Consider the following 15,494-nt stretch of genomic DNA (forward strand, 5'->3'; position numbering starts at 1 on the left):
TTACAGTTTTATAAGGTAGGAATTACTATCACACTCCTCAGATGAAGAAACAGAGGCTCGAAGAAGTGATATGACTTTCCAAAGGTAACTAAGCAACTGGTAAACCTGGATTTGAATCCAAGCTTGTCTGGCTTGTCTGACTCATTCTTGTTCAACTATTGTTCTGTATTCCTAACCTCCATCTGAATTATTTCACTAGGCACCTTTCAAACTGAGGGAAGACTCTTGATGATGGAGCATGGGTAACTGGCCCCTGTTGAGAAAATCTTCCTATCCAAGTCTCATTATCCCACTAGTTTATAACTCCTCATCTACTCAAATTCATTTTCACATACTCCCATATCACATTCCTGACATCTACCTAATTTAACATATATAAAATAATTCTACAAAATGAGAACTGGAAAAGATTTTAGAGAGTATTTAGACCAAATCTACCATTTTATAAATGTGACAAATAAGCCTAGAAATAGGAGGGACTTTTCCAAAGTCATTACACAGAGTTTTTCAGAGCTGAAGCAACAGCTGAAACCATCTAATCAACTACCTGGTGCTCTTTCCATTGCCTCATATGTTCTTCTTCTCCTCTGATGCTCTTCAATGCACTACGCCATTGCTTCAACCATTCTCCCTCTGAAAATCAAACGTCCTACCCCTATTTCTGTTGAGTCTTAATTAGAGTGTCACCACTTGCCCACAATGCTTCATAATTTCATGCAGAGGCCTTACTCTTTTTTAACTGATTTCTCCTCTACTACCTACTCAATCAGCTACAAATACTCTCGGGTTTTAATTCTTTAGGATTCTGAGCAACAAAAACAACAACAAAAAAAAACATGCGGCTTAAAAGTCCAATTATTCATCCCTATACCATCTTATGTTAGAGATAAAAAAAAATGAAACCCAGAGAGTTGTGCTCAAGGCCACCCTGTAATTTCATGGCTGAGCCAGGAAATAACCTGGGTCGCTAGAATTTGATTATAGTGTTTCATCCTTTATCCTAGCTGTTTCACCTGAAAGACCTATCTTGTGGCTCTAGGCCATAAGCTCAGGCTCCTGAGGACCATATTGCCACCTGTCTCCCATATCTCAAGGGTCAAGAGATGGTGGCTCTCACCTTGCAAGTGACTATTCACTTGACAGTTAATTAACCAGATTCCAAGTTTCTGGGGGACCATCTCAGCAGTCACAAAGGTGGCTGGAAAGATGTGAGCCACATCAGTGTGGTGGCCCCGGATGGTCAGCATCTGTCCATGGAAGAAAGCTGTGTGGACATCTACTTCATTGCCCATGCCAAACAAGTGCCAGGCCACACGCTTCTGTGCACACATGTTCAGCTCTGGTAAGTTCCCAAATACAAAGCCATTGATAGCTGAAAAATAAAACCCAAAGAAAATATCAGTTAGGGAAAGACAGCTCAAAGGGAAAAACCTTAGCATCTGACAATAACAATAAATAACATTTAGAGGTCTTAAAGAGCACAGTGTGCTCACAATATGCATTACATCATGTAAAAATCACAAACAACCCTGAGAGATAGGCAGATATCAATGGCCTCATGTGAAAAAAAACGAATAAACAAACAAACAAAAAACCAAGTAAACCAAGGTTTGGAGAAGTAAAGTTACTTTCTTCTCAAGGCCACAGAGCTATTAAGTGGTAGAGCCAAGATTCCAGCCCAGCAATCTGAGGAAGCTTTCTAGGGAATGGAGTTTATTTCGTAAGCAGTATTTTTTCCCATCCAGGACAATTTCCTTCTAAAATCTTCACAGGACAAGTGTCAAGCTTGCTAATCATGGTTATTATAAGCAATTGGTATAAAATCCAAGAGAAATTTGAGCTGTCCAAGCCATTAATTACAGCTCCTCTGATTTTTTACTTCCCCTTGGGATTGTATAGCTTTGATTCCACCTTTGTCATCAAAGGTAAGTAAGTCACTCCCTTAATTAAACAAAAACAAAGCCAACTTGTATCTATTCCTAAAATCACTTCTCTGCCCATGCTTTAGGGCTTTTGTGCCTTTAGTTTGTTTTACATTTAATTAAGATGATCTATTGCTTTATAGGCACGCATTTTTTTCTCCACAAAGGGGATAATTCTTCCAGCTTGCATACTTTTTAGAACAAAGTTGACTAATTATATCAGTGAACAACCGTCACCAAAGTGACTGAACATATAATATAGGACTTTGGAATGTACAGCCTGAGCTATTCCACGGTGAGGAGGCAAGGTACCTAATGGCAAGAACACAGTATGCAGTCAGACAGAACAGGGTTGGAATTTTATTTGTGCCGTTCATCTGTTATGTAATCGTGAAGCCTCAGTTTCCTCATAGGTAAAAGTGGGTAAAACTATCGACTATTCCTGGTCCGTGTGAGGATTAAAAAGCATCAGGTACATGAAAGCACCCACCAAATGCTAGACCCAGTGCAGACCCTTCATCAGTGTTCCCTGTCACAGAGCGGCCATTGCCTCCTAGCTCACCATGCATCTTATTGCTCTCCTGAAAGGCTTCATCTTCTTTGTTCACTGAGGCAGGATCTGAGCAGTAAGTGGCAATGTTCTCATCGATATGCCAACTAAGATTCTCATCTACCACACTGAAGAGCAGGAAGAAATAATTGTCCACGTCTTGCCGCCGAGGAGGGGAGTTACTATCCAAGGTTCCTAGTGCAAATAAGAAAGGTGTTCTTGAGAACCTCCTATCCTTAAAAAGACTACACTGCAAGGGTTACTTATAAGAAAGAAATAGGAAGAGAGGGACCTTACGAATCTGTCAGTAAAAGAAAAGCAAATGGAACCTTCTGTTACTAATGTATATCTCCAAAATCTCTGGATAAAACCATCAATTCAGTTGAGTCTAGGACTTGAAGGTGGGGCACATAGGATTTAGAATAATTCTCCCCCATCATCCTTACCTATGTATTCAACCCAGGGCCTCAAGTTGATCACACTCTTGCAATACCAAGGTATTCAGTTCTGACTATATCTTAAACATACCTTATTTCCAATCAAGTCCACAATCCTTCCCAAATACTGATGGCTATACTTTCAATCCTATTCACACTTAAAGTCTTTCCATATACCTTACTGTGAGATTAGAATGAAAAAAAAGTAGAGTTTTTTTGTTTGTTTTTGTTTTTAGAATAAAAAGGATAATAAAATAGAAAACATAGTGGAAAGGGAGGTTGGCAGGAGTTATCCTTGCTAATAAACAAAGATACTATTTTAACACTACTCAGGCTGCTGCTCAATATGTAAGTGGTTCAGCTATATCACTGCTTCCCATAGATATCCAAAATTTTATCTCATACTTCATCCTTGGGATCTGTACCTCTTTTACAGGTGATAAGGGGTCCAATGAGGCCAGTTGCAATGTCTCGTGGAGCATCTACATGAGAATGGTAAATCCAGGTGAGGCACGCTGGATCAGCCACAGTGGGTGCATGGCTTTCTGGAATGGTCCAGTTGTATATGTGACTGCCTCCCGGGGGAACAGAGTCATCAGCTTTCAGCTGACCAGAGGATCCATCAGGGTACAGGGAGCCTAGAAAATAATATTGTACATGCCCAGTCCTAGGGTGAGTGAGAGTGAGCCTGGAAGATATAGAAACCAAGAAAAGGCTGACATATGCAACACTTAGGTCCAGTCTTATGGAAAATAAAGTTCTAAGGTCCAGCACAGTGTTCCTCACAACATGAAGAGGGCAAATATTCAGGTAATATCTAACCAAAGAATCCCAGACCTCACATCAACAATGGATGGAGAGGTGGCAGCAATTGGGGAAGGAGCTGCAGCCAATGAAAACTGCTCCACGGCCTGATCTAGTAGTGCCCTGATGCAAAGTTAATGTTGTGAAGGCAAGGAAGAAGATAGAATTCCCTACATTTAGGTATTCACTTTGGAAAACAGAAAGCAGACAATCACAAAATTTCATTTTAAAGGCAATTTAATGAATGGTTGGTCCACTTCCCCATTATATGGAAGATAAAACTGAAGGAAAGTAATTTGCCAATGGTCATATAGAGAGTTAGTTGTCAAGTCAGGACGTTCTGACTTCCTTCTCTATTGTGTTACTATTGTCTTAGATTATAAGCCATTGCAGATAGTGAGAAATACAAAATGAGTAAACTTAACTGCCTCTTAAGAAGAAAATGGACCTTTTTGGAAGACTATGACACTAGAATAATGTTCCCTTATATTCAGAGTACATTCTTCTCTTTTCAAAGCATAGTCAAATATTTTATGAAAATGCCATTCAAGTATTTTTTTGTGATAAAAGGCAGATTTTAAAACTTTTTTAAAAATGTCAAATATAGTAGATATTCAATATTATATTAATTTCAGGTGTACACCATAGTGGTCAGACATTTACATAACTTATGAAGTGATGTCCCTGATAAGTCTAGTACCCACCTGACACCATACGTAGTTATTAAAATATTCACTATATTCCTTTAACTGCACTTTAAATCCCTGTGACTATTTTATAACTACTAATTTATGTTGCTTAATCCCTTCACCTTTTTCACCTAGCTTCCCAACTTCCCTCCTAACTAGCAACCACCACTTTGTTTTATCCACCATAAAACAAATAAAACAGAAACAAACTCATAGATAAAAGGCAGTTTGAATCTCTCGACCTTCCTAATGAAGAGTCTGAGGCCCAGAGAGAGGCAATGACTAGTCCAAAGTCACACAGTATATGAATAACAGAACTGATAACAGTACCCAGCCATGTTTTCTCTGAAAGAAGAGTCTCTGTTACCTCATATAAATAAGGAAGAAAAAACTGTCCTTGTTCCCAGCTTCTCTCAAATGGCAGTAAAGGAAAAGTAATATTTGTTGTGGGCAGAAGATAGAAAGAATGGGCTGATTTACCTTCTGAGTCCTTCTCATAGAAAACACCATGGGGGTGGATGGTATAAGGACGAGTGGCAAAATTCTTCAGGTGGATAAGGATGACATCTCCCACCTCAGCCTGTAACACTGGCCCCAGGAAACCCAACCAGGCAGGCTGAGCCATTTCATGCATGTATGAACCATCCCTATATTCTTTGTAGATGGTCTTCTTGTAGCTGCTCCCTATCCGGTTCTTGCCAGACTTTAAGAAGCTGGAAGCTACTCTGGGAAGGAAGGAAAGAAAGAGTCATAAATGTGACTCTACTAATCAAACCATTAAAGCCTTAAGTTAGTCTATTGTTAGACAATGGGAAGTATCAGGTTAAAGCACATGAAATTGTTGGTATTTGACCACTTTTAACCTACAAAAAAGGCAATTTCAAGTGGTTCAACCGAATAATACAGTAATAGGGAAACAGACAAAAATGGATTGATGCTTTAAGTGATCAATTCCCTACCCATGTGGCCTGACTTGTCATTGTCCTAATATATATGGTAGATTTTATAGCATCATAGTTAAGTTCTCAAGCTCTGGACCCAGGATGGTTCAATTACATGTTGATGCCACTTCCAAATCTGTGGGACTTTGAGCAAGTGATTTAAATTCTCTGGGCACTAGTTCCCAATCTGTAAAATGGAAACAAACACAGTACCAAACCTGGACAGTTGTTACTGGTGACTAAAATAATTAAAATACATAAAGAGCTTAGGCCGGAGCCTGGAAAATAGTTAAAGCTTAATAAATGCTGCTACTTCGAAATGTTGGGGAGGGGGGATGTTAAAGTTATCCCTTAAGGACACTTTTAAGACAGAGACTTTTGTGATTCCTAAACTACATTGTCAAAAAACAATGGCTGTTTTTCTTACTCTAATTCTTCCTAGAGAGTTCTGAGATGTTATAGTCAACTTTGGAAAACTCCGAGGCTTTGGAAAGACAAAGTGGTTCATGATCACAAAAATTCTTTAATTAATTCATTTTTAACAGGTATTTGTGGAACGTCTGTAAGATCAAGAAAAGTTAATCCTGTGGGATCTGTGAGTGGCAAAATTGTAAGAAGAGTACCAATTTTTCATGTGCATTACCCAGGTTCAAATCCTACCTCTTCCATTTTACTAGCTGTGGGACTTGAGCAAGTTACTTAATCTCTCTGACCCTCAGTTTTCTCATCTAAAAGATTAGGATATTCAGACTCAGTCTCTAGAGCTTTTGTAAGAATTAGGTGAGACAAAATGTGCAAATTTCTAGTACAGTGCCTGTCACAGACAGTGTTACATATCTGGTAGTTATTACTGTTATTTCTTTGATTCTAAGATTTACCTTATTTTTTTCACATTTTCACATATCTGAAATTAGTAGTTCTATTGAACTATGGGAGCATAGTTTCACCACATATATCTTATAAACACTGTATATATGTCAAGTTTCTTTTTTAAAAAAAAACTAAATAGCTATTACTAAGACAGTATTGTGGATATAATCTTAGCATCAAGAGAGCATGAAATTACCATTAGGACCCTAAAAATACTGAGGTGCCTCAGTGTGGAAAAGCAGACTCCATATGGAACATTGCCTCTTGAGTCAACTAGTCCTATTCTCAACAAACATGCCACTGGGCGAATGGTCCAGAGAGATCAGGAACTGGCTGCTACCACACCCTGGGAAAAGGTCTTTAAGAGGCTACCTTCTGACCTCAAGGGTGGCCCCCCACCCAACTCCACCTCTAATTCCACAAGAGATTAAACCTACGTGTCACTGTCCAGAGGCTGCTTTGTGATGACATTCCTTCCCTTGGGAGCATAGTTCCATTGCACGTCTCGGATGCCCAGGTAATAGACTCGAGTGGCCCCATCAGTCAGTCGGGGCCACAAGGGTTGCATGAACAGAAGAGCCCAGAGGAGATGGCCCGGCTCCATGGCCCACGTTATGCTGGGAAACAGGCAAATGAATAGCTGCTGGTACAGAAGAAAGAGAACAAAGGGGCTTTGTTCTTTTGCATGTGTCTGGAAAATTAAAGAGTCAAGAGCCAAACCAAGTGACTGAGAAAGCAAAAACCAATTAGTCTTGAATCTCTGCCTTACCTGATCTTTTTTTTCAGTTAAACAAATATTCAATGATCTCTACACATTGGACTTTGGAGGGCAAAGTTAAAAAATCACGTGTACTGATAATTATGTATCACTTCCTTCAGAAGAGAAATATGTATATGGTTTCTTCAACAGTGTGAAAGAAATAACATACTCTGGCTCAAGAAACAGGATAAAAGTATAAGAAGCCTGATTGGGCCACTGACTCACTCAGTACTTGAATCAAGTCACTAATTCTCCTTGTGCCTCTGTTTTCATTGTCACCACTTTCCATCCTCGATGGATTGTGTTTTAAAAAATGAGAATTTACCAAAAGACATTTACTAGAATATTCATAGACCCAAAATGAAAACAGACAAAATGTTCATGGACACTAGAATGGATGAGTAAATTGTATTTTATTCATACAATGGAATTTTATATAACAATGATAATGAACAAACTACAACTACACATGAAATTATAAGTCTCTTATGAATGTAATGTTGCATAAAAATCAGACACAAAAGAGTACTTACTCTGTGGTTGAATTTATGTACACTAAAAATCAGGCAAAACTAAACCATGACAGTAGAAGCCAAGATAGTGTTCACCCTTGAGGTAGGGATTAGTGACTGGGTAGGGAAGAGGAGGAACACCTCTAGATAATGTTCTGTTTCTTGATCTACATACTGGTAACATGTGTGTGTTCAATTTGTGAAAATACATTGAGCTGTGAACTTATCATTTGTGCATTTTTCTGTATGTGTTATACTTCCAAAAAATGAAAAATAACATAAGACAAAAGAAAATATATGAGGGTAATATTAACTTCTCAGAAGAAATGTTCTCTGCTGGTTCTCTGCTATACACGAATCATTTCTTGGGTCTAATCTTGAGTCAGAGTCAGAACTAAGCTGCTAGCCCCACACTCTAGTATATCAGTTAGGAAGTCAGACTTCTTGGGACTGGGATGAAGTACTCAGTCATACAATACACAGCTGCAGTCAAACTTAGAAACATAGATAACATAAATTAAAGACCCCTATATTTATACTTGTGTGCACATAGGCACATGCAGTCTTATCTAAAAACAGAGATGCACGCACTTTCATCCACATTTAGAACCACAGTGTTGCACAAAACTTTTGTCACTTTCAGAACAACAACAACAATAGTAAATCAATATTTATTGTGTGTGCATGGCACGGCAGACACTTTTAAATGTCTTATATAGATTAAATGATTTCATCTTCAGGACCACATTATGAAGCAGATGCCATTATTTTCCCCACATTACAGAAGGAAAAACTGCAGGACAGAAACATAAAGTAATTTGCCCACAGTTACCTGGTTAGCAGTTAGTAGAGTTAGTGAGCCCAGGAATTATGGCTCCAGTGTCTACTTTCTTAATCACCATGCTATACTACTTTCCACAAAACTTTTGCATACTCACATGAATATACAGAGAGAGTATGTATATGTCCATAATTATAACCATACCTGGGAAAACCCTATACACTCTGAAATATGCAATCACATGTAGTTGTGATCACTTCTAAAAACAGACACATATACTCATTTAGGCAAAGATATACCTAATAAGTCACTCATAATGATGATAATAATGATGGTAGCTAACATTCATTGAGACATCACTATATACTAAGCATTGTGTTCATTGGTTTATATAAATTATTTCACTATATACTCTACTCACCCTAAACACATGAGATAGAGACGATTAATCAAAAATAGAAAATCAAAGATATGCACAGACTCTCATACAGTTAGGAAATCCCCAAATATTTACCTTGGTTAAGCCTAGGTATTTACCTTGATTAATTAACAGACCTATATACTTCTCTACAAAACCTCAGGCTCCTCTACACATACAGCAGTAGTGTAAGTGTTAATCCACAGTGTTCATATGGCATTTGGCAGAAAGCCCTTGATATATGGGAGAACCTGTACTTGGGTTCCTCTTTCCAAATCCTGAATTCTCCACTGGCCAGTTGTGTAGCTTGGGGTAGTACTTAATTACTCTGAAACTGTTTTATTACCTATAAAGTATGCATAATAATACCAGTCTTGGAGAAATAAATTAGAAAACTTATATGAAAAGAACCCTGTACAATTAATGTTTAGAACATAATGGACAGTAACTGCTGATGTCCTTCCTCTTCCTTCTTCCTCCTGGGTATAATTTATTCTAATTTATCCTCATTATTTCCCACACATCATATACTCTATATTTCTACTCTAAGGGCTAACTTAAATCCTAACTGCCCCAGAAGGTCCCCTCTAAATTCTCCATACTACTGTCTTCTGAAGGACTACTTATTTTCTATAGCACTCGATTGCATTAAGTCAGACTTTGTATTATCGTTAACTTTCTGTTTTATGAGTTGCTTCATGAACTGTCTTTATTTTCCAGATATGACTATAAACTTCTTGAGGGTGGATGTCATGTCTTAGAAGTCTTTGTGCATCTATTGTTAGACATGGCGATGGGGCCCTGTAGATATACTATAAACAGCTACTGCTAAAGTGACATGAATGACATACATTTTCCCATCAGTTAACTCTAGTTCAGTTTGCCACTGGTTCACAGAGCGGCTTTGGACAAGTTACTTTAGTAAGCCTCAGTTTCTCCATATATAAAAGAATTGAGCTGGGCTATATAGTTTTTACCTTTTGGGGGTCATGAAGGTTTGGGAACATCATAAAATGCAAAAATGTGGAACTACAAAAATTGTTTTATATAAAGAGTTCACAAAAAGTCTTTCTAGTTCTCATACTTTGTCAATACAGTCACTGATGAAACACAGGTGCATTCATATGCACTTACATATAACCACATATGGTCAAACAAATAACCATGGCTTGGAAACTTCAACAGGGAGGGAGTGTCCTGGGTTTAATGCAACTCTGAATGCAATATGGACCTCCTTTAAGCTTCCTTCTCAGAGAAGTGCCAGCAAGACTGCTGTGCCTTAAACTCACTTACCTGGGAAGAAAACTGTCCCAGGTAAGAGTTTCACAATTGGAGAAGCACATAATAAAGTTAGAAATATTCCAAGAGAGGACAAGTAGAAATCTTCAGCATACAATGAATGAACATTCAAAGGTGGTGACTATTGACCAAAAGAGCTAGAAAATAGAGACTGGGGAAAAAGTACTATCTAGTGTTTGCCTAAGCACTTTCCACTTTACAGTATGGTTTTTTTTGTATCTGTCATGTTATTTAATTCTCAAACTCTTGTGAGATAAGGATTGTCTTCCTCATTTTGCATCTAGGGCACAAGCTTTGGAATCAGACTACCTAAACAAATTCTGACTCCACTTTTCCGGTGTGACTTGATAATCTGCTTCACTTCTCTAGCCATAGCATTTTCATCTTCGAGATGGAATTAATACTATTAGCTACATCTCAGAGTAGTGTGAGGATTAAATAATTTAAGATCTGTAAGTGCATAGAACACAAATAGTTGCTCAAGTACACACATAAGTGATCTAAAAGTGTCAGTGGCTATTACTATTACAGATGAGGAAATAGGTTTAGAAATGAAACTTGTCAGGATTCCAAAGATTCAATCTTTTACAAATAGCCACAACATATACACACTCTTAAGTTCCTATATACAGTAACACATACTAAGCAAAGAGGCAGATGTATATGTCTGAGATTAGTCTCTTTGGAAGCAAGATGGTATAATGAAGGAACCAGAACTTTTGAGTCAGATAAACTTAAGTTTGAGTTTTCAGTTCCTTTTGAAAGAGATAGCATTAGGGACTTAGTAGGCACCCAATAAGTATTAGTTTTCTTTCTTTCTAATCACTGGCTTCCTTTTTCCTCCCAAAGCTTCATTTGCTGTTGCTATTATCATTGCCACTGCTGCTGTTGGTGTTTCTGTTGTTGTTTTTAATTTGGTTTTATCAAAAACTACTAAAACAGAAAAAAGGAAAACCCATTAAAGTCCTTTAGATTCTCTTGGATATTTCATGGTAAAATTGAAAGACTTTGGTTTCTAAAAAAAAGAAGTTCTAGTTCTGGATTCATTATTTATTAGTTATATGACATTGGGCAAGTCACCCAATTTCCTAAGCCTCACTTTCCTCATCTTGTAAAAGAAGATGATCTCTGCTTTGGGCTCTTCATTAGTTTGCTATGAAGATCAAATGAGACGAATTATGTGCAAACCCTATGTAAACTTTTCACTTGCGCAGGGTTATTTTCTCTCAGCTAAACTCACAGGAGGGAGTCTTAAAGAAAGGCCAGACCAAGGAGGAAAAATAAAAGGGAAAGGTAAAAAGACAAATGAAATAAGTAAAGTGAGCCAGAATCCTGAAAGAAAGCAAAAAAAGAGAGAGGACAGAAGGAAAAGGTGCTTAAAAGGAGAGAGAGAGAGAGACAGAGACAGAGACATAGAGAGAGAGAGGCAGAGACAGAGAGACAGAGACAGACAGAGAAACAGACAGAGAGGCAGACAGAGACAGAGACACATAGAGACAGAGAGAGATAGAGAGAGACACAGAGAGAGAGACAGAGAGAGACAGAGAGAGACAGAGAGAAGAGAATGAATGGGTAAATTTTTGCTCTGCTTTGAATTAGACATAGTTTAGTTAATATGAACTGAGACTAGCCCGGGGAGAAAGTCGGTCAACAGCAAGTCAAGTCAAGCCTCCCCTACCCTTACCTTACCTTCCTATCATCCCAACATCACCTGGTCCTGATCACCATCATCCAAGACAATTTACATCACTGTTTTTCCTATAATTTGCAAGCTGTTCTTTTAATGATCTTTTGATGATCTTGTCTCTCCATCCATCTTCCTTATCTCTCCTTCTGAGTTGGATTAGACTGAGCTAGACAGGCTTATCCTAGACAAAAAAGTCACTCAATTGAACACATGAATACTGAGCTATCTTTGGGGTCCCTTCTTCAATCTCATCAAAATAAATATCTCTATCTCTTTTGGTCTTCCATTTTCTTAATGTGTTTTGGCTCTTTCTTCACCTTGTGACTCAAAATAGGTCCCAAATGGGGATTTTTTTTTGTACCTTTGGTGAATATAAGTCTTTATTTACTAGGAGGGATAAAAGAGAGTGTGTTGAAAACCCTACAAGGTTCAAGATAATATAAGCACAATTTATATTATTTTTAAATCATTATCACTGTAGTCTAGCATGTCAGAGGTGATAAAGTTGAGACCCAGAGAGGAAGGGATTCACCTGAAGTCCTGAAAGCTAGTGCTAGAACCTAAGACTACCAACTTGATCCCCCAGACTAGCAACCATGTCCAGCATATCATCACCATACCATTCCTGGGACAATATAATTTTACTACATATTTTGCACTTGTATTAAGGAGGCTGCTTTATTTCCTCATACCCCAATCATAGTATTATAGAAAGCATACTAATTTGAAATTAAGAGACCTGAATTCAAATCTTATCTCTTGTCTGTGATAGCTATGTGACTCTCAACAAGTCACTTTTATCTGTTTGGATTTCATTTTTTTTAAATATGAAAATGGAATATTTATCTCACAGAATTGTTTTGAGACTAAAAAATAAAGGATATTTGAGCCCTTAACAAAAGACTTGGAATAAAATAGATTCTCAGTGAAAAATTAAATGCATTGTAGGTTCATACATCATAAAAACCTTTATAAACCACCTTTTTTCCAAATCTTTTGTGCGACATATAGAAAACTGAGACCAGAGGGGTGAGGGAGTTTACTCAAATCAAATAGCCAGTTACTGGTAAAGCCAGAATTTGAACCCATGTTTTCTAAAATATTTCTGTTATTCAGACACTAGGTATGAGAGTTTAAGAGTTTAGAGTTTAAGCTTACAGCTTAGTTCACCTATCATATATTTGTTTACTTTATGCCAATCTGGATCTCAAAAATATGAAACAAAGTGATTGTTTTTAAGTGTTTCAGCCTCCCATTTATGTAGTTCTCAGATCCATCACCTCAACAAATCCTTCAACCTGTGAGATGGAAAATGAGCACATTATTAGCTACTCTTACAACTCCAAGATTGTCCCTGAAGCAATCAAGTCAGTGTGTTCCTGGACATTTTGGAGAGAGAAACGAAAGGAGCATATTGTTCACTTTAACTTCCCTGCACACCCAGCCAAGCTTCCCCTAACTTCTCAGCAACTGAATTTCTCTCCTAGTAGCCCAAGACTCTCCTAAACTCAGATGAATAAAGATTTTTACAAAAAAAGTAAGGCGAGGTAGGATTTGGAAAGAGAAAAGAAAGCTTACCTTTACTAGAAAAAACCCTTCCATATTCATGTCAGCGGCCTAGTGATGCTGAATTGCAGACTCCAGCGTGAGTCTGCCAACCCTGCTCAGTTAGTATCCTGGGTTACAGGGTCTTGCTCATAAATTAAGTCAAGGACTCCAATCTGTGGGGGGAGGGGTGTTACCGGGATGGGGTAAATGGAGGAGGGGTCAGTGCTGGGTGCCGTCCTTTCCAGAAAGTAAACTACTACTGGAATGTCTTGTTCCGGCCTGGTTTGGTACAAAACCCGGGATGGTTCTTTGACCATATCCGGGTGTTTTCCAAATCCCGGATAGGATCTCAGGAGGAATTACAAGGGGGTGGGTTGCATTTCTGTTGTCGCAGCTTGCTAGTTGGTTGCTGAGAGGGGAGGAGAATGCACTGTCAGTGTGGCCAGTCAGAGCTCACAGACAGATTCCAACAGTCCCATTCACGAAATGGGACCCTTTGTAAGAGTTACTAAATGTGGTAAGAGCCCTTATCCCCACCAATATTTTCCCTTCTTATATAGGATAGTTGTCAGCCCTGCCTATTATCCTGAGGCCATGGTTGTTTGGTAATAAAGAAAAATAAAACTGGAAATAAAACAACTTTCTACATGCCAGGCCCTATGTTAACCACTTGATATGCATTCTCTCATTTAAGTTTCCTGATATCCTGTGCAATGGACTCTCTAATACTTTTTATTTCACAACTGAAGAAAATCAAGCACCAAGAGAGTAGGTAACTTGTTCAAGGTCATACAATTAGGAAGTAAAAGAGGGGAGATTTTACTGGGTCTTAGCCACCACACTATCACACTGTGCAGTTTAAGAAACAGAGAGAAACAGAGAGCCCTTTCGAGATGAGAGAATTGACTTAATTATTGAGTGCTTGCGGTCCACCAGTCACTGTTAGATATATATTTTAATATATATAAACTGCCTCTGCCATTTCTAGCAGTTCCTAGAGTGAAAGCCCAAGAGCCGTATTACCAGTATTTTCCATAGAAGAGGCTTAATATGGCTAGAAGATAGCCTGGATTAATATAAAACTAAGAAGAATCATAAGAATTGGAAATATTAAATTAAAAAAAATAAAATGAACTGAAATAAAAGCAAAATTGGCCCTAAAATTTCTGGATGACACTGGAATCTTGGTTTATTTAAAACCAAAGTTCATTATTGTTTCTACTGGAAAGAGAAGGTAGTGAAAGAAATCATTGGCCTGAGTCAAATGACCCAGATTCCAGCCCCACTGGCCCTGGCAGTCATCAGCTGTGTAGGCTTGACAAAAATTTTTGTCTTCTCTGGGCAAGAGTCGTTCCATTTGTATGAGGGCCTTATACTAGCTACAGATCCTCCCAGATGTATACATTGATGTATTTAACATTCCATGAAGAAAACACATTCTTGATATTAAGAGTAGAAGAGAAAGCGTTTCCAAAGATTCAGGCTAAAAGGAAAAAAAATAATGCAGAGTAAAGAGTGGAGAAAAGATGAAGCATTTCATGCTTCTTTGGAAAAGGCTGCATCTACCCACCAAACCGAGGCATAGGAAAGAGACAGGCATAGTGGCAGTTCTACCACCTAATATTCTTACTTTATGACGAGATCTTGGCTAGGAGCAGATTTTGTTCTTCACGCAGGCTCAACACATTTTTCTCTCCTGGATTTAAAGTGTCCGGAGCAGGGTCCAGGGAGGAGGACTTTCAAAGACTGTGCTGGTGGGGCAAAGTCTGGGTCATAAACCATTGGAGGTGCTTAAGAGTGCCTAGACACTTAGGAGCTGCCTCACAAACTGCACACCAGGCCAAGTCAAGTAGAAGCACCAATAGGAAGAAGCCACCAGCCTCAGCTCCCTTAGAAATGCTCAGAGATAAAGGGAAGCTGGATCAGGATACAGCAGCCCCTGGGATTATCTGCCTCTTTCCCCACTTGGTGAAGATGTGGACCTTGAAGCTAGAAGGGAAGGTGGCGATGAAACCCATTAAGCTGGGATCTAAGTCCATGCTCTAAGGCATTTATGACAGGGAGGGGAAAGGATAAGGTCTCTGCTCTGACTCATGAAAGACAATAAGAAACAGGTTATATAGACACACTTGAGTCAACACAGTAAAAGCTGCAGGAAGCCAGCTAGGCCAGTTTTAGTGTTTGTATTACTCATTCAACAACTCACTGAGAGGGCACACAGTACCTTCCTCTTCTGCAAATCCTGGATGTATTTCTGCTGCTTTTCATCAGAAGTC

The 15,494-nt window shown here is 38.5% G+C and overlaps 1 protein-coding gene across 5 annotated transcripts in view; it reads right to left on the reverse strand.

The window, feature by feature from the left end:
• The window catches only part of HEPH (hephaestin), a 67,232-nt gene extending 53,697 nt beyond the window's left edge, over positions 1-13,535 (reverse strand). For 3 of the 5 annotated variants that reach the window (XM_016126712.2, XM_016126710.2, XM_016126714.2), the window contains exons 1-6: positions 13,249-13,535; positions 6,651-6,856; positions 4,883-5,127; positions 3,335-3,547; positions 2,485-2,667; positions 1,118-1,372 (exon numbers count right to left, since the gene is read on the reverse strand). In XM_016126712.2, the coding sequence (XP_015982198.2) occupies positions 1,118-1,372; positions 2,485-2,667; positions 3,335-3,547; positions 4,883-5,127; positions 6,651-6,856; positions 13,249-13,278 (1,132 nt within the window). In that variant the 5' untranslated portion in view covers positions 13,279-13,535. The remainder of the gene's footprint in view (positions 1-1,117; positions 1,373-2,484; positions 2,668-3,334; positions 3,548-4,882; positions 5,128-6,650; positions 6,857-13,248) is intronic. The other 2 variants (XM_036227092.1, XM_016126711.2) reach the window with 2 other exon arrangements.
• Between the last annotated feature and the right edge of the window lie 1,959 nt (positions 13,536-15,494).

This window comes from Rousettus aegyptiacus, unplaced genomic scaffold, assembly GCF_014176215.1.
Source record: "Rousettus aegyptiacus isolate mRouAeg1 unplaced genomic scaffold, mRouAeg1.p scaffold_m13_p_9, whole genome shotgun sequence".
Classification (NCBI taxonomy): domain Eukaryota; kingdom Metazoa; phylum Chordata; class Mammalia; order Chiroptera; family Pteropodidae; genus Rousettus; species Rousettus aegyptiacus.